We start from the raw sequence: 21,534 nt of genomic DNA, 5'->3' as shown, positions 1-21,534 counted from the left end.
TGCAGGGCAAACCATCCTCCCAAAATATGATGCTGCTCCACAGAGTCTAAAACTCTAAAGGTAGAACCATAGAGCCTCTAACTGGTTAGCACATTTAAACACAAAAGATCCAAGAGTCATTTAACCGTTTACTGAGTGAAGGAGTAAGTAGATAAGTACGTAGGTGGATTATTTTCTGCGACAATAAACATATATAAGTATTATGTTATATAGCTATTGTAATGCACTATAACTATGAATAATTATTAAAAAGAACAAAAGTTAACTTATAGATACATCCACTAAGGTTAAGAAGGATTCTGTCAAGCCCTCATTCTGATCCTGTTTGTGAAAAACATAAGTAAATGCCAGATAGCAAAATATACAACCACTTCCTTGATTCAACAGTTTGCCTTATTTACAGGCTTCAACGTTACTTCACAGTAAGTATACTCAATGTTTCTCAAGGTGAGTCTTGAATGTTTTTTGTTTTTTTTTAAATCTTGAATACATTATTTTTCGTGTTTACATTTATTTAGGTAATGATCACGGATGAACAACGTGTTGAACGTACTTTTTTATTTATTTATTTGCATTTCAGACATGATGCAAGACAGAAACTCGCAACAAATGATCAGCACGTGATGGTCTTCTCTTCTGTTGCAGCTCTCTAGTGGTACTGCCTCCCCAGAGAGGACACCACCACGGACAGGAACTTCTGGAAAGCTGCCTGGACCTCACCAGTGAAGTCTTTACCCATCCTAGCGGCAACCACGATGGTCAGGCAGTCTGCCAGCAGCTGCAACACAAAGAACACAACGTGAGGGGTGAGGCGTTTCAGGAAATGTGGCAAACAGTTCCAATCGCATTTGTTACCTTGAAGTTGTCTGGGTCCACGTGCAGTTTCTCGGAGTGCAGCACGCTCAGCTCTGCATATGTCCCTTTGATGTCGTCCATGTTCCTCACAGCCCGGTCCAGACCGTGAAGGACAACTTTTCCGTGAGCTGCCACCATCGGATTTGAAGCGATGGCAGCGGCGTTGTAGAGGTTTCCAAAGCCGCCGAAGTACCTCTGAGTCCAGGGGTAGACAACCAGGCACCTGAGGAAACAGGTAAGACCATGTATAACTTGCAGTTTAGAAAAAAAATGTCAGCGTTAATGCGCAACTTAAAAGTTGTGAAAAGATGTGTCACCTGGAAAGAGCAGCAGGACCCACGTCATCATAGTCCATCTTTCCGAAGATGTCCTGAATGGTGGCGCGCTCGAACTCAGTCCATTCAACCATTCTGTCGGCTCTAGATTTTCCTGCGTGAGTCAGGAGATCTTGTGCTCACCGGCATCGGACGCAACTTTTAAAGCAACCCTGCTCCCCTCCCAGAGGCTATGGTACGGGCGGTGCACCGGACACGTGCTTTGTTGTGGATTTGCAGCAGTGATAAGAGAAGGGTGTATCTGCCCCACTTAGATCGTTTCCGAGATAGAGGAGATAGCAACAGCCACGCTATTCAACAATGCAAAGTAATACAAACGGTCTCAGATCCACAATTATTCATATATAAATCAATGGCTAACAGATCCTAAGCGTTTCTCAAGGGGCACTAACAGTGTAAATGTGTTTCCTGGGGTTTATTTCCCCGTTTGTGTCGGTACCTTTTGATCAAATAGGCGAATTCAGCTGGTATCTCGGTCAGCTCCCCACGACGTCCCAGGATCAGCACCTCGGTCAGCGGTCTTTAAATTTCAGTGCAAAATGCTGATCATCATACAATAATATGTGTAATAATGATGATAATAATAATAATGAGTGTTGAATGATCAGATGGACTGAACAGCTGAACAGTGAGCCAAGACGGTGTTACAAGCAGGGGGCGTTTCTATTAATAGTCTTCAAGTGTTATCTCAGCTGAACATACAGCCTAATTTTAGTTCAGAATAGTTTTATAAATGAAAAGAGAAAGAAAACATTCTGGGAAATAAGATTACAAAAGGGAAAGTGTCCGTTTATGATATCAAAGATATGTACATAACTCTCCTATAATAACTCTAAAATCGGTCTGTTAAAATGTTTAATATGCATATTAAATAACTTGAATGGCATGTGTAAAAGATAAGAAAAATATTGGCTAACTTGGTAAAGACGTACCAAACAACGCTACCACTTAAATTTGAAATGTGTTTTGTGCTTTTTAAACATGAATCCAAAGCCATGAACTGTGTCAGGCATTAAATAAGTAACTGCTCTCACTGGTACTGAGCTGGTCTGCATCTAAAATATATTTATGTTGACCCACAGCTGGTCTTATAGAAAATGCACAGTTGAAACGGATCGTCTAGTCCGTGTCACCGGGGCTCAATCCGATTAAGACAATAGAGACTGTGTAATTTAAAGAAGCTGCAGAGTCACGATAGCAAGATTTCTGTTTATCTCTCGGAGGCTATAACCTGACGTGGATCGCTGTTTGCAACATTATCTCGGAGGAGGTCCCGGTTGCGCCCACCTTCTGTGTCAAGCATAAATTCCCCCAGGTTCTCGGCTGGTCAAAAGATTCAGCAACGCTCAACTAACAGCAAAGATGACCACTCTCACTGCTAAGGACAAGGACACAGTCAGGGCCTTCTGGGCCAAAGTCTCTGGAAAGTCCGAGGACATCGGAAAACAATCTCTGGCCAGGTAAATATGACCCATATCGTCACCCTCTTAAAATAATTGCCTAAGTCGTTTTTTTTTTTTTTTTTTTTTTTTACAAAAATGTTTTTTTTTTTTTGCCTAAATCATCTCCTCATGATGCTGGCCACCTCTGGTAAAATTGCCTACATCCTCAGTTAAACAGATCGTGCCATTCTGCCCCTTTAGTATAATTGCCTATGTCAAGAGTGTGACTTTTTTAGTTTTAATTTGCCTAAGTCATTTAATTCTCTCATGTTCCATGTTTTACTGACCTTGTTGTTTGTATGTCAATAGGCATCTGTCGTTATAACTGTTTTGATTAAAATTGTTATTAAATATCATATATTCAACAAATGGTTCAGTTTTTTGTGTTTCCTGAAAAATCTGAAAAAATGACTTAGGCGATTATTTTAAGAAGGCGTCGATATTTAAATATGAAACTGACTCACGTGACCTTCCCGAACATTGCCTGAACTCTATGCATTCACCTACATGTTCTCCTCAGGATGCTGGCGGTGTACCCACAGACCAAGACTTACTTCGCCCACTGGAAGGATCAGAGCCCTGACGGTGCCCCGGCGAGGAAGCATGGAATCACCGTAATGAATGGAGTTGCTAATGCTGTCTCCAAAATCGACAACCTGAGGGCGGGTCTCCTGGAACTCAGTGAGCTGCATGCCTTCACCCTGAGAGTGGACCCTGCTAACTTCAAGGTGCAGAGCCAGAGTGGTTAAATGTAACAACAAAAATCTGACAGATGTGTGGATGGGTGCGTGGGGAGCTAAAAACTCGATGTAACGTGTGTGATCATTCTTTTTTCACAGATTCTCGCCCACAACATGCTTGTGGTCATGGCCATCATGTTCCCCACTGAATTCACCCCTGAGGTCCATGTGGCTATGGACAAGTTCCTGGCTTCTCTGGCTCTGGCTCTGGCTGAGAAATACAGATAAACTGCAGGAAAAGATGATGGAGGCTGCAGCATGAGCATGAGCTCCGAAATAAATAAATGAAATAATGAAAAAAAAAAAAAGGTTTTGGCTTTTTGTGATGACTTCTCATGTGTCTACTGCAAAAGTCAACTGTTTTTGAACTCTGTTCAACAGTTGATAAATTAGCAGAAACTCTCATATTTATGCAAAGTTTTATAAAACAAAACATGGTAAAAACACATTAGTTTTAATGAATATGTAAAAATATTTTATAGAATAAATACATGAAGGCAAAGGAATAAACAAACACATGTAAAAAATCAATTCCATGTCAAATTACCAGCAGAGGGCGCTTCAGTGAGTGATATAATATATTATATATGCAACCATTTAATCTCTCACAGCAGTCTGGAACTCTCAAATAATCTCATTGTCTACATGAACCTTGTGACATCTTGTCAATTGAAATAAATCAGGCTTCATAGTGATTCGGTCAGATCGCCTTTCTGAAAGTATGATCGTTTCATTCACAATTGGATGGGTTTTTTTCAGCCTTTCACAAAAGGCACATCCACGGTGTCAAATGTGTCCTGGGTTTTAAGTTGTTATATGTTGTAATTTTCACTTTTTGTCATTTCTGTGTTCTGACCCTTGCATCATTTCTAAACGTCTTTCCCAGAAATCCTTGAAGTGGACAAACATGGAGGAGGTCTGGTGATGGGTGCGGTGGGCCAGCATCAAAAGACATGTCTTCTTCCAGCTGAGTTTGATGTCCTCTGAGAGGCTCCACCTGGATAAACATCTTCAGGGTATGTTACCACCTCTGACACCCTTTTGGAGTTTGTTTGAACTGATTTGATTTGAAATAAGGTTATTAACATGTGTCCTGCATTGGTCTTGTAGAGAGGTTTTGTGTCAGACTGCGGTACATATATAGGATATATGTTTATCTATATTTTTAAGTTTCAGACGTGTGCGTTATACTGTTTTGTTCTCGTCATTATATGACCTCCATACAACGATAACTTGGCTAACTTGGTAAAATGATCAGTTAAAACTGTTGATTTAAATGACTCGACTTAAAGAGACTCAAACAGGACAAAGCTTCAAAGGTTGATTAACAGCTTTGAAAATAGTTTTTCAATAGAAAGTAACGAGAAAATGAACGTAATGGAAAAGAAACGGACACTCGGACATCTTTAGTTTTGTCTTTATTGAACAAGCACCTGCGTATGGACAGGGTTGTTGACACTGTTGGATGACACGTCGACGCTCCCGCGTTGCTGGAGTTTAGCGGTATTTCTCGGACAGAGCCCAGGCCACGTTCTGCAGGAACTTGTCGACGGAGACATGGACCTCCGGAGTGAAGTCTCCAGGGAAGTACATGGCCAAACATAAGATGAGGTTGTGGGCCAGGATCTACGGTTGTGCGAGAAACAGAGATGAAGCTTAAGTCAGGAAATCAAAATGGGAAGCAAAAATCACTGAATCCACTTATATTTATGATTATCCCCAAGAACATCAACGACCGCTTGACACGTATCTGTAACGATCTCACCTTAAAGTTGGCGGGATCCACGCGGAGCTTGAAGGCATGCAGCTCACTGAGGGCGCTCAGGGTACCGGTGAGATCATTGATGCCTTTGACAGCTTTGCCCACGGATGCCATGATGACTCCGCCATGTTTCCTCACTTGTGCGTTTTGAGGAGTCAGATCCCCCCACTGGGAAAAGTAGGTCTTGGTCTGCGGGTAGGCAACCAGCATCCTATAAGGAATATGAACATAAAGAATACATGATTTGCCAGCAACAAAAAAGGACATAGACAAAACCTGACCATGGAATTTGTTGGAACCCCTGCTTGTTATATTTGAGCCTACACTCCTCTTTACTGGGAGGAATTATAATAATTAAAGAGCTTACCTGGCCAGAGCTTCAGCGCCAATTTCGGCGGATTTAGGGGTAACTTTTTCCCAGAAGTCCTTCACCCGGGCCTTGTCTGTCGCTGAGAGACTCATAGCTGCCTTGGAGCTTTTTCAGCAAGTGTGTGAGAGAGAATAAGGATCAAAAGATTCTTGTTGAAGTTGATTTGCCATAGTGTCTTTATATTAAACCAAATGGTACCACGCCCGTGTATCAAATCCAAGCCACACCTCCGATAAAGAAACCGCTACGTGTTTTCATTGCCAATTTTATTAGATAAAAGAAACCACTCCCCATGTATTACGTTAACCGTCACGTAGGTTAAATGATGGTAATTTGGATGAAATAACCTACTGCCATTATAGAGTCTTGTGGATAAAAAAACACAAAACCAACTATAAAAAAAGTAATAGGCCACTGTAGAAAATAAGAGAGAGAGATTACTTTCCGAGAGAGATTTGGATGAGAAAGGTCATACTTCTACAAGCGATGCAATCCTGAGAATAAAGTCGTAATTTTGAGGAAAAAGTCACAAAATATAGGAGAATACACCTATAATGTCTCAAGAGGTAAAAAAAAAAAAAAAAAAAAGTCAAACTTTCTGTGGATTGAATGAAAGTCAAAGTGTTTTATTCAAGGTGTTGATTTAGCTGTATGGTCATTTTGGAGGCTGGAGCTCTAAGACAGGTGTTTCTACTATTTTATCCACCCCAGTTATAACAGTGAGAGTATTCTATATAACAGAAACACCTCTCTGTATAACAGCGCCAGCAACATAGTCCTCAAAAATGATCGCACAGTTGAAGCAACAGCTCTTTAACACAGTTTCGACAAAATAACTGAATATTATAAACTTCATGGAAGTCTAATTTATTGCAGGATTGTTGTATAGACTTCATAATGACAACTGAATTTCTAGATATTTGTAATTGAAATCTCTAAAATAACATTCATATTCCAACATGCTTTTAGATTATCTTATCTAAACCATCTTTTTTTTTTTTTTTTTTTTTTTTTTTTTTAAAAAAAACAATTTTAATCCAAATAACGTCATGCTGCTTCATTGGCACCGATCGTTGCCAATTTGCCTACGCAAATGAACGTTGTCCAATCAGAGGCGTCCTGGGCTGAGAGGTGGAGTGTTGGTACTGAATAAATTTGAAATCTCACGCATTAGTTTTCAGAAACAAGGCTTGTGATCAGTGAGGTATAAGTTGACAAAAGTCGCAGGACACTTTCACACCGTCAACATGGTAAAGTGGACAGATGCTGAGCGCGCTGCCATCACCTCCCTGTGGAGCAGTATCGACGTGGGTGAAATTGGACCCCAGGCTCTGGCCAGGTAAACCTGTATATTCATTTCGATTCACAGATACAGATGTACTACGTGTTATGTAATATTATTGTAATATATGTTTTTTAGTTGAGTTTAAATGTATTAATCCATGAACTTGAAAAAATGTATCTATTTGTTCAAAAACCTCAGCTGATTCTTATTCTTATTCTTAATCTTATGTTAGTTTTCGTGGAACTTTGTATACCTTCCTTGTTATTATAGTGGCTCGTTGTTTTGTTGTCCCTTTGGGAACCTTTACTCACGTGTCCTTATGACTCGTGTCATTCCAGGCTTCTGATTGTATATCCATGGACCCAGAGACACTTCGCATCATTTGGCAACCTGTCCACCAACGCCGCCATCCTCGGAAACGCCAAGGTGGCCCAGCACGGTAAGACGGTGATGGGTGGGCTGGAAAATGCCGTGAAGAACATGGACGACATCAAGAACACTTACACCAGGCTGAGTGTGATGCACTCTGAGAAGCTCCATGTGGATCCTGATAACTTCAGGGTATGTGACCGATCTGCTGATCTCCTCTTTCATGAGTGGATCTGAGTGATTAGTTCCCTTCAGGCAATCCATATCTGTTGTTTTCCTCGTTTTAGGTTCTTGCTGAGGTCATCAGTGTGTGTGTGGCTGCCAAGTTTGGCCCCTCTGTGTTCACCGCTGATGTCCAGGAGGCCTGGCAGAAGTTCCTGGCTGTGGTCGTCTCTGCCCTGGGCAGACAGTACCACTAAGAGTCTGGAGACTCTTAGCACAGTCAAATAATGTGCAACAGTCCTACAAGTGCTTCAGAAATGTCCCATGACCTGCCTTGTAGCTGTTCAATGAAATAAAACTCAAATTTAATGCATCATTTGTGTTTGTATGTGATCATTTGATCTCATGAAAAAATTGATGAATTTAAAAAAACAAAAAACATCCTACACGCAAATACCAACATCTCTGTAAGGTGACAGAGTTTAGTACTGGAGCGTCCAGTCTCTCAATTCAGTCATAGGTTCAAGTCAAAGGTTTAACAATCCAGATAACAACAGCTTATTATTATTCAATGTAAATTTAAAGACATTTTGTTGACTTGTAGTCTTATAGTTACTGTGTGTAACTGAAGCCAAACCCATCAATAAAATCTCAACAAAATAAACACCTGGGAGTGAACATTTGTAAAAACTTCAAAAGAAGGTTATTTTTAAAATCAAAATTTCATGTATTTTACCTCAATGTTGTGTTTCCCTATCGACTTGTTATAACAATGTATATGAACTTAGCTCATCTATCCATGTTACTGGAGGAAAATCTCCCTAACGTCAAATCCCATCAATGAAAACAATGAACTTCTCTAGGCCTATATCGCTTTGTGTGAGCACTTGGTGTAGTCCATGCATATAATGAGAAGCAGGTGTTTTGATGTTAAACTGAATTAACATCTACAATAGTATGACTTCATTTTCAAGGAAGAAAGTTGCTATTTCATATTTTTTCTTCTGTCTTTTTTGAAAGCACAGCTACTATTGGTCTGAACAGGTGTGGTAAAATATCAAAAAATGGTCAGATGTCATGAAACAAACATTAGATTTTGTTTCATTAGAGCCCTCTGAAAACATAGTGGCTGTACTGCATATGTTATTATACACCTGTTCTGCTGTTTATTCTGTTTGTCATAGATACATGAGAAATCCAGTCATGTCTTTTTCAAGGACAGTTTCATAGGGATGTGCTGTGCTATCTATTACAGAAGCCTTGTCATTGTTTTTTGGCATTTGATACATAAAGTGGCAGGCAAGGAAACATTTGACAATTGTTTATTTCTGTGGTTTAAAAACAAAATTAGTGGCATGTAGGTCACTCAAGGACAAGAATGTCAGATGCTGCATGACGCCGAAATTTGGTGATAGCTTATTAAGTGGGACTGTAGATAATTTATTTGGGTGGAGGGAGCCTGAATGTTCAGATAATGAGGGCTTAGCATAATCTAAGTTTTACAGCTTCTGGCAAGTGACTAGTGGGTACAGCAGGTAAGGGAAATGGGAAAGTTAAAAAAAAACAAACAACATTTTTGATGTCAGCGTTTCACTAGATGGATCAGGTGTATTTTTAACATGGTTCTGATTCTGACAGCTTCTCTAATAATCGTCATCATCATCATCCCTTAGTGTGTACTGAAATCAGACGCCCTGTCTGAGTCCCTGCTGGCTTATCAGCAGAGGAGCTGATCATTCTTCAGTTTAATGTGTGGACGACACACTAGCTGTATGCTGATCAAACTGATGTCATGGTTAAGTTTACAGAAAAGGAGCGCAGCACGATCAGAGCTATTTGGGAAAAGGTCAATATCGATGAGGTTGGACCAGACGCTTTGGCAAGGTAGAGCATGAGCAAATTTCATATCATTGTTATCGTCAAGCATATTGGCCAGTTTATAGGCTTGTGGATGTTGGTGTTGCCCATGGGCCTCAGTGATAAGTACGAAGAGGCTTGTTTGAACATTATTTCTTTTAAAGTTTGTTTGACTTGGATTTCTCTCAAAAGATTCCTTGTTTGCTCAGTTGTAGGTTGCTTCTTTTTTGCAACACTGCATATAATGATAATATATCCTCTTTTGTATTTGCAAGAGACTAATCTTGCATAATACCTAGGAGTTTAAGAGTTTTAATCCAGAGAGATACAGTAATGCTTGATTAATATTTGGTGGTTTTCTAAGGTCATTTAAGCACCAGGTACTGTGATTGGTTAGACTGTTTTATAGCTTTACATTTGCAGGGGCAATCCCAGGATTTTTGAATTGTGGTGTAACATGGTGGCACCCCTCCCCCCTCAAAAAGAAAAACAAACAAAAAAACAAACACTGGTTGTTGTCTATCATGGCCTGGTGGTTGTCAGGGTCTAACAAACAAGCACTATTGCACACATGCAAAATCCCTGCATTTACAATGCGAAATAACAATATCCCTTATACTGACAGAGTTTTGATTGTCTACCCCTGGACCGAACGGTATTTCGGCACATTTGGAGACATCTTCACCGCGTCTGCTGTTTTGAATAACGCCAAAGTGGTAGCCCATGGCAAGGTGGTGCTGAAGGCACTGGACGAAGCAGTGAAGAACATGGATAACATCAAGAAGACATACGCTTATCTGAGCCGGCTGCACTATGAAGTATTCCACGTGGATCCCGATAACTTCAGAGTAAGCAATACTTACTAACCCTAACCCTAACTCCTCAAATCTGGAGGAAAGAAATATTTCAGCAATGCAGACAGTATATAGATTGATGATGTATGTTTTTGTTTTGCCCGCAGCTGTTGGCCGACTGCATCACCATTGCCATCGCCTGCAAAGTCAAGAGTGCACTAGACCCTCAGGTCCAAGCGACCTGGAAGAAGTTTCTGTCTGCGGTGGTCGATGCAATGAACAGTCAGTACTACTGAAGAGCCCAACAACACACAGCTGGACAAAATGAATAAATAAATAAACTCCTATTTAAACCCTGTTTGGCTGTGTGTTTTTCTTTGTGTCCTGTATGGTTCATACATTTTATGGCACATTTTTTTTCTGAGGTGTATATGATGGAAGCCGTGAAATAATTTTCTATTGACTATAGACCTAATTTGGTGCTGCAAAGATATTGTACAAGGCAAAGATCACCAACTTTCTCATCTGGTCTCCTGCATCACTGCCATCTAGTGGAGTGAACTGTCTTGTCCTCACCACAATTAGGTATCAATACAGGATCAGTGACATCCAAACACACCTATACTTTACATTAATGGATAACATGTTCCTAAATGACTGTCTGCAATATCAGCACTGAAACCTTTGGTTTAATTCACTTTCACAAGAAGGAACAGTGTACTTGAGTTGTTTATCTTTTCTAATGAATTTCTTCCAACTTTTCCATTCTTTTTTTTTAGTCCATATGGAGCCTTCCACCATGCCAGGAGGGCAACAGAAGAAGCAGGAGACAAAAGGTGGGTTCAGAGTTCTTTTGTCTTGGGGAAACGATAAGAGGGCAGTATGTAAGAAAAAAACAAAAAAACACAATACCAAAGGAGCTGCAGAGGGACACAAGCAGGGTATGGTGTTATTACTTAATAATCATGGCCAGTCATTGGCTACCCTCTGGCGGTGGCTATTCATATATGCACGGTCAATGAAGGAGGAGCCTCGGACAGCTCACTGTGGCCGCTAACAGCTGCAGCTGCAGGTGGAAAAGAGACGGACGCTTGCAGGCCCACTAGAGGGCGGTCCAACACTGTCAAATGAGGCCAAGTAGCCTGCGCTTACTCTTATGATCCGTGGGGGTTTAACACTGAACAGTGCTAACATACAAATCATTCTTTCTCACATAGATTACAAGTACCTGCGTATCTTAAAGAGAGAGAGAAAAAAAACAGGGCATTATATACAAATGGAAATGGACTGGCCATCCGTACAGGGTATACACCCGCCTCTCGCCCAATGTCAGCTGGGATTGGCTCCGGCACCCACCGCTGCGACTATTAAGGGATAAGCAGTATAGATACTGAATGATGAATAAATGATACAAACTATCAGCATCAGCATTATGTGTCTGAACTAGTTAGAATTCACAATATTTTTCTGTTTTATTGTAAAACATCACTCATATAAACTTTTAACGGTATGAGTAAACATTACTAATCTAACTTTAGCCGTTTATAGTCTTAGCCTTTGTATTGTAGCACCTGCTGATCAGTTTGGCGGTTATATCAAGTCATAACCCGATGTTTTGAATTCTCGCGGATCGTGCCAACATCTAAATCTCTGCGTAGGGTTTGGCTGGGTTACTGCCCAGAGTACTAACGTTATATAGTAAAGAAGTCAGACTTTTGTTATCAGGGGAAATTGATTGAGAGAAAACCATTAACATGAGAGGATTTCTTAATTTTTCGACACATGAAAAGTTTTTGCATGTTATACAAGTCTATGGAAAAGGGAAGTAGGCCTACATTTTTACCCAGTAAAATAATAATAATTATTACATAAAATGACCGTTTTGTAGTTTTTTCAAGGCAAGAAGCACTTAGAAAAGGACTTGAAATTTTTAATGTTTTTTTTTTTTAATGACTAGCTCTTATCTATTAGCATTACATTACAAAAGCCATTTGGAGTTGTGGATCAATCATCATGACCCAGTGGTTGCTTAAAGAAAATGAGTCCACTGAACAAATATCAGACACCTGGGTGCAGTTGAATGAAATTGACAGTAACTGCAATTTCAACCACACAGAGAATACCAGTTATACTGAAGTTTGTATTAGCAAAGTCACTGCACACTCTTAAAACATTATCTTGCTCTTGCCCTCCAAGCAGATCCACCCTTTGAAGGCACCAGCACTTATTTAGATAAGCCACAGGAAACACACCATGTGTTGGCAGCAAACTTTACCGCAAGTGACCCCATTCATCATTTTGGTATCAGCTGATAAGAAAATCCTTTAATATTAATTGATTGCAGAGCCTAGATTTTAAATCAGTATGAATGAATTCTCAGATGCTTACACTGAATAGATTAAACTTTTATGTTTGTCATATACTTAGATTCTGACCAAGTCGTTTAATGTACAGTGTTATATTTTGGTGAAATGGCTGTAAGCAATGAACCAACTAAAAGCTTTTATTGTGGGGAAAAAGGAAAAGTCTGCCATTACTGAAGATAAACGGCCATAAAATCAGAGGCAAAATAAGTTTGGATTTCATTTCATCTGCGGATAAAAGTTAAGAAATTTTGGAATCAGTCCAAATTGAAAGTTATTTATAGAAATCTAGTACTTTCAAAGGGCCAAAAGCTCACAAAGCTGATTTCCAGGTTGGCACAAATCTGAAACCGTTTGCACACAGGAGCCCGTGGGGGTAACTAACTTTAACTTGGTTTCGTCGTGTATTTCATAAAAGTCTTTTAGGGTAATCGTGAGAGGTTTTGTCTGTGTGTTTATCGCATGCCAACTGCAACGTATCATTTGGATCCCGTCCAAACGCCACCCAGCCTATCTCGGAGGTGGGGTGGTGGTGCGCCCATACCACCCCGGACCACCTCATATAGGATATAAAACTCTCCACGGTTTGGGCAGAGCGCATTAGTCAACTTCAACAAATCAATCAACAGGCAAGATGAGTCTCTCTGCTAAGGACAAGGATATAGTCAAGGGCTTCTGGGCCAAAATGTCTGGAAAGGCGGAGGACATCGGCACTGACGCTCTGTCCAGGTAATTATGACCCCGGGTTGACTGATATACCTTCTCCTAGAATTGCTGTCAAGTTGCTTACTCGTGTTTTCACCTCTTCACATTTATCACCCAGGATGCTGGCGGTGTACCCGCAGACCAAGACTTACTTCTCCCACTGGAAGGACCTGAGCCCCAGCTCTGCTCCGGTGAAGAAGCACGGAAAGACCGTGATGAGCGGAGTTGCTGATGCTGTCTCCAAAATCGACGACCTGTCCGGTGGCCTCTTGACCCTCAGTGAGCTGCATGCCTTCACCCTGAGAGTGGACCCTGCCAACTTCAAGGTAGATGTCGTTGATTATGATCAACACAGGGTTTGGTTTCTCAAACTGATGGTGCTTAGATCTACACGTGGTGAACAGGGATTGGTTGTCCTCCTACACTGTCCAAAAATCTTAAAACTGTGCATAAAAGGGCCACCAGCCCTACTCTGTTTGTCCATTATGGATACAAACATCCCCACACACAAAGTCAGCTCTTTACCGCCAGTCACTGCTTCATCCATTGAAAACCCAATGTGTTGGACCGAATTACGTTTATATTTATATTTATATTTATATTTATATTTATATTTATATTTATATATATATTTAACGGTTCTGTAAACTACAACCTTGTGTTTGGCTTCTAATGCAGAGACCTGGCGCCGTACAGGTCTCTGCATTAGACCTGTACGGCGCCATTTATCATTAGACCATCAGATAAAATGGTCTAATGTCGGTCTGGACCCCTGGTACCAGTAACCTGCAGGCTGTTCTCAGAACAGTGTATATCTGCACGGCTGCTCCATGCGTCTTCACGGTCTCTATCCATGGTACTGAAGGTGGCGTTTACATGGCGGACGAATTTAAGGATGGATTTAGATGCAGTAGTTCACAGTAGTTTCCACCAAGTGATTTGTGTGAGGGGATGGAAGATGAAAAACTGGAAGCTGGACGTTAGTGGTGGACATTAGATGTTGGTTTGAGCGTCAATCAGTTTGCAAAGTGTGTGCCTCTGTCTGTAAGTCCTCCTGTAATGTACGGTCATCACGAAGTCTGTATCTTCAGAAACGTATCCCCTTTTGACAGATTCTCGCCCACAACTTGATTGTGGTCATGGCCATCATGTTCCCCGCCGACTTCACCCCTGAGGTCCACGTGGCCATGGACAAGTTCCTGGGTGCCCTGGCTCGTGCCCTGTCTGAGAAATACCGATAAACTGCAACAGGAGCGGATGACGGACAGCAGCATGGGCTTCGATACTCTGTCTTATACGAATAATAAATCAAATGCAAATCAAACTGTCGTGGTTGTTTGTGTGGTTGAGTGAATTTCTCTTGTGCAGATTTCCAGTCAGGCCTCAACTGAATGAAAGTGAAATTTAAACTACAAGTGTCAGCGATTATTTCGACATTTGTTCCTCGATCTGACACTGGACGAGAGGCAGAATAAACCGTGGACAGATCGACATAAGAATTCAAGGAGCACAGGGGTTTTGGTAACTTCCAAAGAGGCATCGTAATTACTTATGAAACAAGGTTAAACAAATCTATTTAACTCTGCCAGAAGTAATGCAGAAATTTAAAGAATTCTATATATATATATATTCCTACTATCTTACAACAACAAATACACTATTATATACACTATTATATATAGTGTAACGTACTCTATATGTTCTACTGTATGTTCAGTGCTATTTAGTTGGTTGCAATATCACGATTCATTCAAAATTTGACTTCATTAACATTATCAGCATTATACACCAAAGAGTCCTCTCCTTATAACGTCTCTGAAGTCTCTGAAAGTACACATTATACAGTATGATCACACACACATATATCACATGTTATTATTATTATTATTATTATTATTATTATTATGCATTTGGGTGGGTGGGTGTGGGTGGCTCTGTGTGTGATGCTTACATCCATATGCAAAGATTTAAACACACAACACACACGCACACACAACTTGTGTATATTTTAACTTTATCTCATTATATTCCAGATGGAGCTGTTACAATAATCTAATATATTAATTATGCATAATAACATTTTGAAATTCGACACTGCACACCGAGTCTTTGCATTTTTTACTATGTATGCTGATATTACTAATATACACAACTGAAGTGAACTTTACTTGAATGTTATTTTTGATACTGTGGTGTGGAATTTTGAATGGATCCAGAACCTTCGCCACAGAACCTACGTAAATATATCGACGTAAACATGACTTTCACTTTATCAGTTTCACCACGTTTTCATACGACCATAAGAACAGACTGAAAAAAACAAACAGCATGTTAAGTACGCTTATTGTTTGTTTATTTATAATTTCGATGCATAATTTTAAAAAGAGCTTTTAAACAAATGATCGTTATCTTTTGTTGCAGCCCTCTAGTGGTACTGCCTCCCCAGAGAGGACACCACCACGGACAGGAACTTCTGGAAAGCTGCCTGGACCTCACCAGTGAAGTCTTTACCCATCCTAGCGGCAACCACGATGGTCAGGCAGTCTGCCAGCAGCTGCAACACAAAGAACACAACATGAGGGGTGAGGCGTTTCAGGAAATGTGGCAAACAGTTCCAATCGCATTTGTTACCTTGAAGTTGTCTGGGTCCACGTGCAGTTTCTCGGAGTGCAGCACGCTCAGCTCTGCATATGTCCCTTTGATGTTGTCCATGTTCCTCACAGCCCGGTCCAGACCGTGAAGGACAACTTTTCCGTGAGCTGCCACCATCGGATTTGAAGCGATGGCAGCGGCGTTGTAGAGGTTTCCAAAGCCGCCGAAGTACCTCTGAGTCCAGGGGTAGACAACCAGGCACCTGAGGAAACAGGTAAGACCATGTATAACTTGCAGTTTAGAAAAAAAATGTCAGCGTTAATGCGCAACTTAAAATCAGAAAAGATGTGTCACCTGGAAAGAGCAGCAGGACCCACGACCTCATAGTCCATAATTCCGAAGATGTTCTGGATGGTGGCGCGTTCGAAGTCAGTCCATTCAACCATTTTGACAGGTCTAGATTTGTTTCAGGAGCCAGTCTGCTATGGGTCAGTGCTAGATGCAACTTTTAAAACATCGGTTTCACTCCTCCCTGAAACATGCGATTGGATAGAGAGAGGCATTGGGCTGGCCAGATACTGCTTCACGGGTTTATCACGGGTGATAAGGAAAGGACAAATCTGCACTGCTCAGATTGTGTCTGAAACTGAGGGACAAAAGCCTCTTACTGATTGTGGTCTGTAATTATATTAAGAAAATACAGCATATACTGCTCGTAAATGTGCAGTCAAAACAAGATACATAAGCAGACAGTTCTGCAACATACTTTCATACTTTTAGCATACTACATACTACATACATACTACATACTCTTCCCTTTAGTTTCACAACAAACTCTGCAATATAGGCTACTATAGTATTCTGATTTAGCTTTAATTTAGATGAAATCATAGCAGCTTTCTATTGAAAATATCATCCACCAGTAGAATCTCTATCTAAATATGAGGTGTTTGTAGTCTCTGTGCTTAATCTGTTTGCTATAGATAATAAGTTAATAATGAATTGAATAAATGGTCACGTGGTTTGTTTATCATCCAAACTCGTGCTCTCGTAAAGAAGCAATAAATTCACTAGAGGGCGCTCACAGGTATCTGCCTAGACGTGATTATCACAAAGTGCTATGGGTGCAGATTGCAGTGGACCCTACAAAGAAGACACTATCTGTAATTGCCTTATAACGCCATAGTAATCATCCATAAGTTGAAAAGAAACGTCATGTATTGTTACAAATCCTAATACTTTCTCCTTGCTCGCCCAGCTGATAATGTTATGTATGTGTCACAGCTGTGTAGCTGCATGGAAAACATCCCTCGTACATTAAGACGTAAAAGTCTGTTATTGTTTAGTGTGTGTTCCCTGAAATGGACTTTGTAATCGTAACATAATGGTGTCTTATTATTCCCCATGCTGGTCCGATGTGGACACAAGGACAGAGAAAAAACACACAGTGAATTGCTCACAGTGAAGTTGAATTGTTGGAACTTAATACATAAGAAAAAGCTAAGAGATGATTTGAGCCATTTTAATTACAGGTGTAGCCTGTTCAGTGGTTAGACGCTTAGTCACGGACAAAAAATAGGTGAAGCTGACCGGGGTCAGCACCTCGGACAGCTCCGTCTGCTTCGCCTCTCGCAGCCTGATCGGGCCCCGGTCGGCTCAGCGGGATGAGAGGCTTCACAGGTCGGATTTGTGTCAGGGCGTCGCCCCGGTCAACCGGTGACCCGGACACTGGCAGGAGCAGTCAGCGCCTCGGTCCGTTTTCCTACCAATAACATATCTACACCACTGTTTCCTAAGAGACCAAACCATTTCACGAAATGGAACAGTATTCATTTTATTTGTATGTATGCCTATTTATAAAAGAGGCTACATATATTAAATAGCATCACAGCGTCATTTGCAAGATTGATGAGTGGTTAAAGTCATTATATGGTTTTATTAATTAATTATGACATTTAATAACAATTAAAATGTATTTTGAAAATATAATTACTTTTGAATTATAACTCCAATAAAATTCTGCTACCATGAAAGAAACAAAATTTTCAAATAATATGTCATATTATTGTTATCATTTAAAATGTATAAATATAATGTATATAGGCTACAGAGACGGGGTGGGTGGTGTAAGGGCTGAAGAAGAGACAATAAAGAGGAGATCTGGACATTTCACATTTATTCGATTTATTCAACAAACCCTTCCAGTTTTAAAAGGGATCTTGTGGATGACATGCCGCGTGTGTGCAGTCGATGCCCCCTGAATCGATAGGGTTTAGCGGTATCTCTCAGACAGAGCCCAGGCCAGGTTCTGCAGGAACTTGTCAACTGAGACATGGACCTCTGGAGTGAAGTCTCCAGGGAAGTACATGGCCATAGTTAGGATGATGTTGTGGGCCAGGATCTGCGGTTGTTCAAGAAAACACATATAAATGGAGGCCAGCAGCAAGGGGGAATCACTATGACATAAACTCACATGTTCTTTCTGATAAGGCAAACGTTCAGTATTTTTGCAACATATTTACAGCACTTGGCTCTCGGCTGATGATGATACATTTAGTTGGGTCTACTGCTGCAATGATCACTCCTTACCCTGAAGTTGGCAGGATCCACTCTGAGCTTGAAGGCATGCAGCTCGCTGAGTTTTGGAGACAGCAGCCACAAGGTCGTCCTTTCCGACGGCCTCTCCAACAGCTGCCATGATGGTTGCGCCATGCTTTTTCACCTGTGCGGAGTCAGCACCCAAATCCGCCCAGTGCGAAAAGTAGGTCTTGGTCTGCGGGTATACAGTCAGCATCCTGCCAAACAGGGATCAAATAAGTAACAATTAATTCATTTTAAGCCATTAGTTATAGCATCATTTTAATTTTAGACAGTGACACGAAAGAAAGCTTACCTGCCCAGAGCCTCAGCTCCGAGGTCGCTGGCCTTGGGGCTCACCTTGTCCCAAAAAGCCCTCACCACGGCCCTGTCTTTTCCAGAGAGACTCATGTCTGACTTTTCTTCAAGTTTTCTCAACTGAAAGAAAAAATATTCTGATTTGACGACGCTAGTGAAGTTGATGTGTAACGGTCTTTTTTTTATATATCAAACCAAACTGCACCACACCCCTGTATCAATCCAAACCACACCTTTGTGGAAGATAATGCCAGAAGTTTCCAAGAGAGGTTTTTGAGATAAAACTAACCACTCCCTTTTCTAAATATTTTTAATGAGTCATTTATTTTACATAATCTAAAATATAGTGGGTTTGAATTTGTCTGCAAATAATTTAAAACATGATACAGGAATTCAGTAACTTCCAGTTAACTCAGTGTAAATATGTAAGAGTTGTTAATTTCAAGTTAATTCATCTTTGAATATACAGTTTAATACTTTACAATGTAGGTATAAATATGAGGTCATCTCTTCTTGAGATGAGTTGAATGAATGAACTGTTGAGAGTTCACTCAACTCATTAAATTTACTATTTACTTTTTTTTTTTTTTAAATTAGCCCTTTAGTAGACTTAACTGCTTGTTCTGTTGAGGTAAAACTCTCCAGAGAGTCTCCTTGTTTGTAGTTTGAAGAACTAAGTTGTGTTACTTAAGTTGTTACTTTTCTTAATGATAAAAACAAAACTAACCACAATGAAGGTTTGTATTAAATTAAGTACCTATCTCTGTACACCTAACATTTAACAAAGTCAGTGGGAGCAACCTCATCTATTGTTATTGCACTGACTCTGGTGCAAAATGGCTCCAAAAACTGCAGTTGTGGCCTATGAATGAAACACTGAGTCTATAAACTGGAAAATGTAAAGGACAGTAGGTGTGTCAATGTAATATCTCCTAAAACTACTTTGAACTAATACTTTAACCTTTAGTTTACTAACATTTTTGAGACAGCAGGGGAACTTAACATTTCTAAGTTGAACAAACTTTAAATGCTTTACAATCAGTCAGTAAGACAGAAGACTAAAGAGTTTGCACTTAATAGGCAGTGTGTACAGCTCTGCTGACTAATTTACATAGGTTTTGTTTTTGACTAGGTAAAGCTCTGGTGATAAAGTGATGCAAACATTTTATAAAACAACACTAAATCACTATTGCAAATATTGAAAATATTGCAAACAAACAAACAAATGCAAAATCAAGGAATTAGTCATGAAAATAATAGAAATTAGGAACACTTTCCTCAAATAAATACAGTTGAAAATAATGTGTTTTAATCTAAAGAAGAGGGCAAACGAGATTCTGCAGTATAACATTATTAATGTACATTTAAAGGCAGCCATTAATTCTAATGCCGAGAATAAACATTTAAGAACTGATGCAAAAACTTCAACTTTAACCCTCACCAACTTCACCTTGGAAAATGTAATATCACAGTTTTATTTATATATTTTATTTTGACTTCATAATGTCTCACAACAGTTTATCAGTTTTGGCGATAATCTGCATTTTGTTCTAATCAGTTTTTTCCAGCAGTGGCCTCTATCAAATTACAGGTAACAACCCATCTTCTCGTCGACTCTGGCCAATCAGATGCCTCCAGGGCCGAGAGGTGTGGCATTGAGTAATTAATAAAAACCTCCAGAAGAGTGGCCTTGGCTAGAGGTTTGTGATCAGAGATTTTTTTAACTCAAAAAAGCTCGAGAAAACCTTAAGTCGTCAACATGGTGAAGTGGACAGATGCTGAGCGCGCCGCCATCACCTCCCTATGGGGAAAGATCGATGTGGCTGAAATTGGACCCCAGGCCCTGGCCAGGTGACCTATCTTTTTCTATTCACAGACACAAATTTACGTGTTATGTAATATTATTGTTTTATATGTTTTTCGGTGGGATCTCAATATATTATGATAATGATTATTATAATACCCTCCTTGTTATTATAGTGGCTCGTTGTTTTGTTGTCCCTTTGGGAACCTTTACTCACGTGTCCTTATGACTCGTGTCATTCCAGGCTTCTGATTGTATATCCATGGACCCAGAGACACTTCGCATCATTTGGCAACCTGTCCACCAACGCCGCCATCCTCGGAAACGCCAAGGTGGCCCAGCACGGTAAGACGGTGATGGGTGGGCTGGAAAATGCCGTGAAGAACATGGACGACATCAAGAACACTTACACCAGGCTGAGTGTGATGCACTCTGAGAAGCTCCATGTGGATCCTGATAACTTCAGGGTATGTGACCGATCTGCTGATCTCCTCTTTCATGAGTGGATCTGAGTGATTAGTTCCCTTCAGGCAATCCATATCTGTTGTTTTCCTCGTTTTAGGTTCTTGCTGAGGTCATCAGTGTGTGTGTGGCTGCCAAGTTTGGCCCCTCTGTGTTCACCGCTGATGTCCAGGAGGCCTGGCAGAAGTTCCTGGCTGTGGTCGTCTCTGCCCTGGGCAGACAGTACCACTAAATCTGGAGATGTACTTCACAGTCAAATAATGTGCAACAGTCCTACAAATGTTTCCAAAATGTCTCACCCACTGCAGTGAAGCTGTTGCCTAATGCACTAAATAAAACTCAAATTAAATACACCTCTCTCTGTGCGATCATTTGTTAACGTTTGGGTAGTATTTGTTTTTCCTCAGTGCCGATATCTAATTAAACGATTTGCATAAATTAAGTCGAACAGCCAACAAATAATCTGCTATAACTGTGTCATTTTTATAGTGACTAAGCCTCCTGATCTCTGTCTTTATGAGCCCACAGTAACAGCTAGAGTGCTCCCACACAAGGTTAGATTTGGTTAATCCAGGATTTGGAGAGATGAACTTTTGATGAACCAATTGAGAAGACAGGCCTCATTGTTGAGTAGCTCAGTAGTAAATAAATTATTTTCTATCTATTAGGCCATAACTTGAGGAAAAATGTTGGACTGACCGTTTATTTTGGTTTCTTTAAAAACGTGCAGTTTGATATAAAT

At 40.4% G+C, this 21,534-nt stretch overlaps 9 protein-coding genes across 11 annotated transcripts; 5 read left to right on the top strand and 4 right to left on the bottom strand.

The window, feature by feature from the left end:
* Window positions 1-459: 459 nt before the first annotated feature.
* On the bottom strand, window positions 460-1,303 carry LOC108902971 (hemoglobin subunit beta-2). Its single transcript, XM_018705037.2, has 3 exons — window positions 1,173-1,303; window positions 856-1,078; window positions 460-778 (listed from the first exon to the last, which is right to left on the bottom strand). The coding sequence occupies exons 1-3, from the start codon at window positions 1,262-1,264 to the stop codon at window positions 650-652; spliced, it is 444 nt and encodes a 147-aa protein (XP_018560553.1). The 5' UTR covers window positions 1,265-1,303; the 3' UTR covers window positions 460-649.
* LOC108902975 (hemoglobin embryonic subunit alpha) lies at window positions 962-4,867 on the top strand. Of its 2 annotated transcripts, none has more exons than XM_018705040.2 (4): window positions 962-1,090; window positions 2,414-2,650; window positions 3,153-3,360; window positions 3,472-4,867. In XM_018705040.2, exons 2-4 carry the CDS (start codon window positions 2,553-2,555, stop codon window positions 3,598-3,600), a joined length of 435 nt encoding a protein of 144 aa, XP_018560556.1. In that variant the 5' UTR covers window positions 962-1,090; window positions 2,414-2,552; the 3' UTR covers window positions 3,601-4,867. The 2 variants fall into 2 exon arrangements, with proteins under 2 accessions (XP_018560556.1, XP_018560558.1); XM_018705042.2 differs by lacking the exon at window positions 962-1,090 and adding an exon at window positions 1,325-1,365.
* Window positions 4,774-5,671, bottom strand: LOC108902976 (hemoglobin subunit alpha). Its single transcript, XM_018705044.2, has 3 exons — window positions 5,502-5,671; window positions 5,138-5,345; window positions 4,774-4,998 (listed from the first exon to the last, which is right to left on the bottom strand). Exons 1-3 carry the CDS (start codon window positions 5,594-5,596, stop codon window positions 4,870-4,872), a joined length of 432 nt encoding a protein of 143 aa, XP_018560560.1. The 5' UTR covers window positions 5,597-5,671; the 3' UTR covers window positions 4,774-4,869.
* A 1,001-nt stretch (window positions 5,672-6,672) lies between these two features.
* On the top strand, window positions 6,673-7,693 carry LOC108902968 (hemoglobin subunit beta-A). The gene is made up of 3 exons (XM_018705034.2): window positions 6,673-6,843; window positions 7,128-7,350; window positions 7,446-7,693. Exons 1-3 carry the CDS (start codon window positions 6,752-6,754, stop codon window positions 7,575-7,577), a joined length of 447 nt encoding a protein of 148 aa, XP_018560550.1. The 5' UTR covers window positions 6,673-6,751; the 3' UTR covers window positions 7,578-7,693.
* A 1,153-nt stretch (window positions 7,694-8,846) lies between these two features.
* On the top strand, window positions 8,847-10,329 carry LOC108902970 (hemoglobin cathodic subunit beta). Its single transcript, XM_018705036.2, has 3 exons — window positions 8,847-9,204; window positions 9,803-10,025; window positions 10,139-10,329. Exons 1-3 carry the CDS (start codon window positions 9,113-9,115, stop codon window positions 10,265-10,267), a joined length of 444 nt encoding a protein of 147 aa, XP_018560552.1. The 5' UTR covers window positions 8,847-9,112; the 3' UTR covers window positions 10,268-10,329.
* Window positions 10,330-10,665: 336 nt separating this feature from the next.
* LOC108902977 (hemoglobin subunit alpha-1) lies at window positions 10,666-14,367 on the top strand. 2 transcript variants are annotated; one of them, XM_051074034.1, is made up of 4 exons: window positions 10,666-10,807; window positions 12,964-13,063; window positions 13,158-13,365; window positions 14,152-14,367. In XM_051074034.1, exons 1-4 carry the CDS (start codon window positions 10,714-10,716, stop codon window positions 14,278-14,280), a joined length of 531 nt encoding a protein of 176 aa, XP_050929991.1. In that variant the 5' UTR covers window positions 10,666-10,713; the 3' UTR covers window positions 14,281-14,367. The 2 variants fall into 2 exon arrangements, with proteins under 2 accessions (XP_050929991.1, XP_018560561.1); XM_018705045.2 differs by lacking the exon at window positions 10,666-10,807 and having other exon boundaries at window positions 12,660-13,063.
* A 1,008-nt stretch (window positions 14,368-15,375) lies between these two features.
* Window positions 15,376-17,458, bottom strand: LOC108902972 (hemoglobin subunit beta-2). Its single transcript, XM_018705038.2, has 3 exons — window positions 15,986-17,458; window positions 15,671-15,893; window positions 15,376-15,593 (listed from the first exon to the last, which is right to left on the bottom strand). Exons 1-3 carry the CDS (start codon window positions 16,075-16,077, stop codon window positions 15,465-15,467), a joined length of 444 nt encoding a protein of 147 aa, XP_018560554.1. The 5' UTR covers window positions 16,078-17,458; the 3' UTR covers window positions 15,376-15,464.
* Window positions 17,459-17,790: 332 nt separating this feature from the next.
* LOC108902978 (hemoglobin subunit alpha-A-like) lies at window positions 17,791-18,693 on the bottom strand. Its single transcript, XM_018705046.2, is given in 4 exon segments — window positions 17,791-18,032; window positions 18,221-18,274; window positions 18,276-18,426; window positions 18,525-18,693. Coding segments are annotated over 4 exon segments (429 nt in total). The 5' UTR covers window positions 18,620-18,693; the 3' UTR covers window positions 17,791-17,903.
* A 1,515-nt stretch (window positions 18,694-20,208) lies between these two features.
* LOC108902969 (hemoglobin subunit beta-A) lies at window positions 20,209-21,145 on the top strand. The gene is made up of 3 exons (XM_018705035.2): window positions 20,209-20,377; window positions 20,575-20,797; window positions 20,893-21,145. Exons 1-3 carry the CDS (start codon window positions 20,286-20,288, stop codon window positions 21,022-21,024), a joined length of 447 nt encoding a protein of 148 aa, XP_018560551.1. The 5' UTR covers window positions 20,209-20,285; the 3' UTR covers window positions 21,025-21,145.
* Window positions 21,146-21,534: the final 389 nt, after the last annotated feature.

The sequence above is a fragment of the Lates calcarifer genome, linkage group LG11 (genome assembly GCF_001640805.2).
Source record: "Lates calcarifer isolate ASB-BC8 linkage group LG11, TLL_Latcal_v3, whole genome shotgun sequence".
Taxonomy (NCBI): Eukaryota; Metazoa; Chordata; class Actinopteri; family Centropomidae; genus Lates; species Lates calcarifer.
Note: the sequence above shows the minus strand (reverse complement) of the source record. Positions and strands in the feature narration are given on the sequence as shown.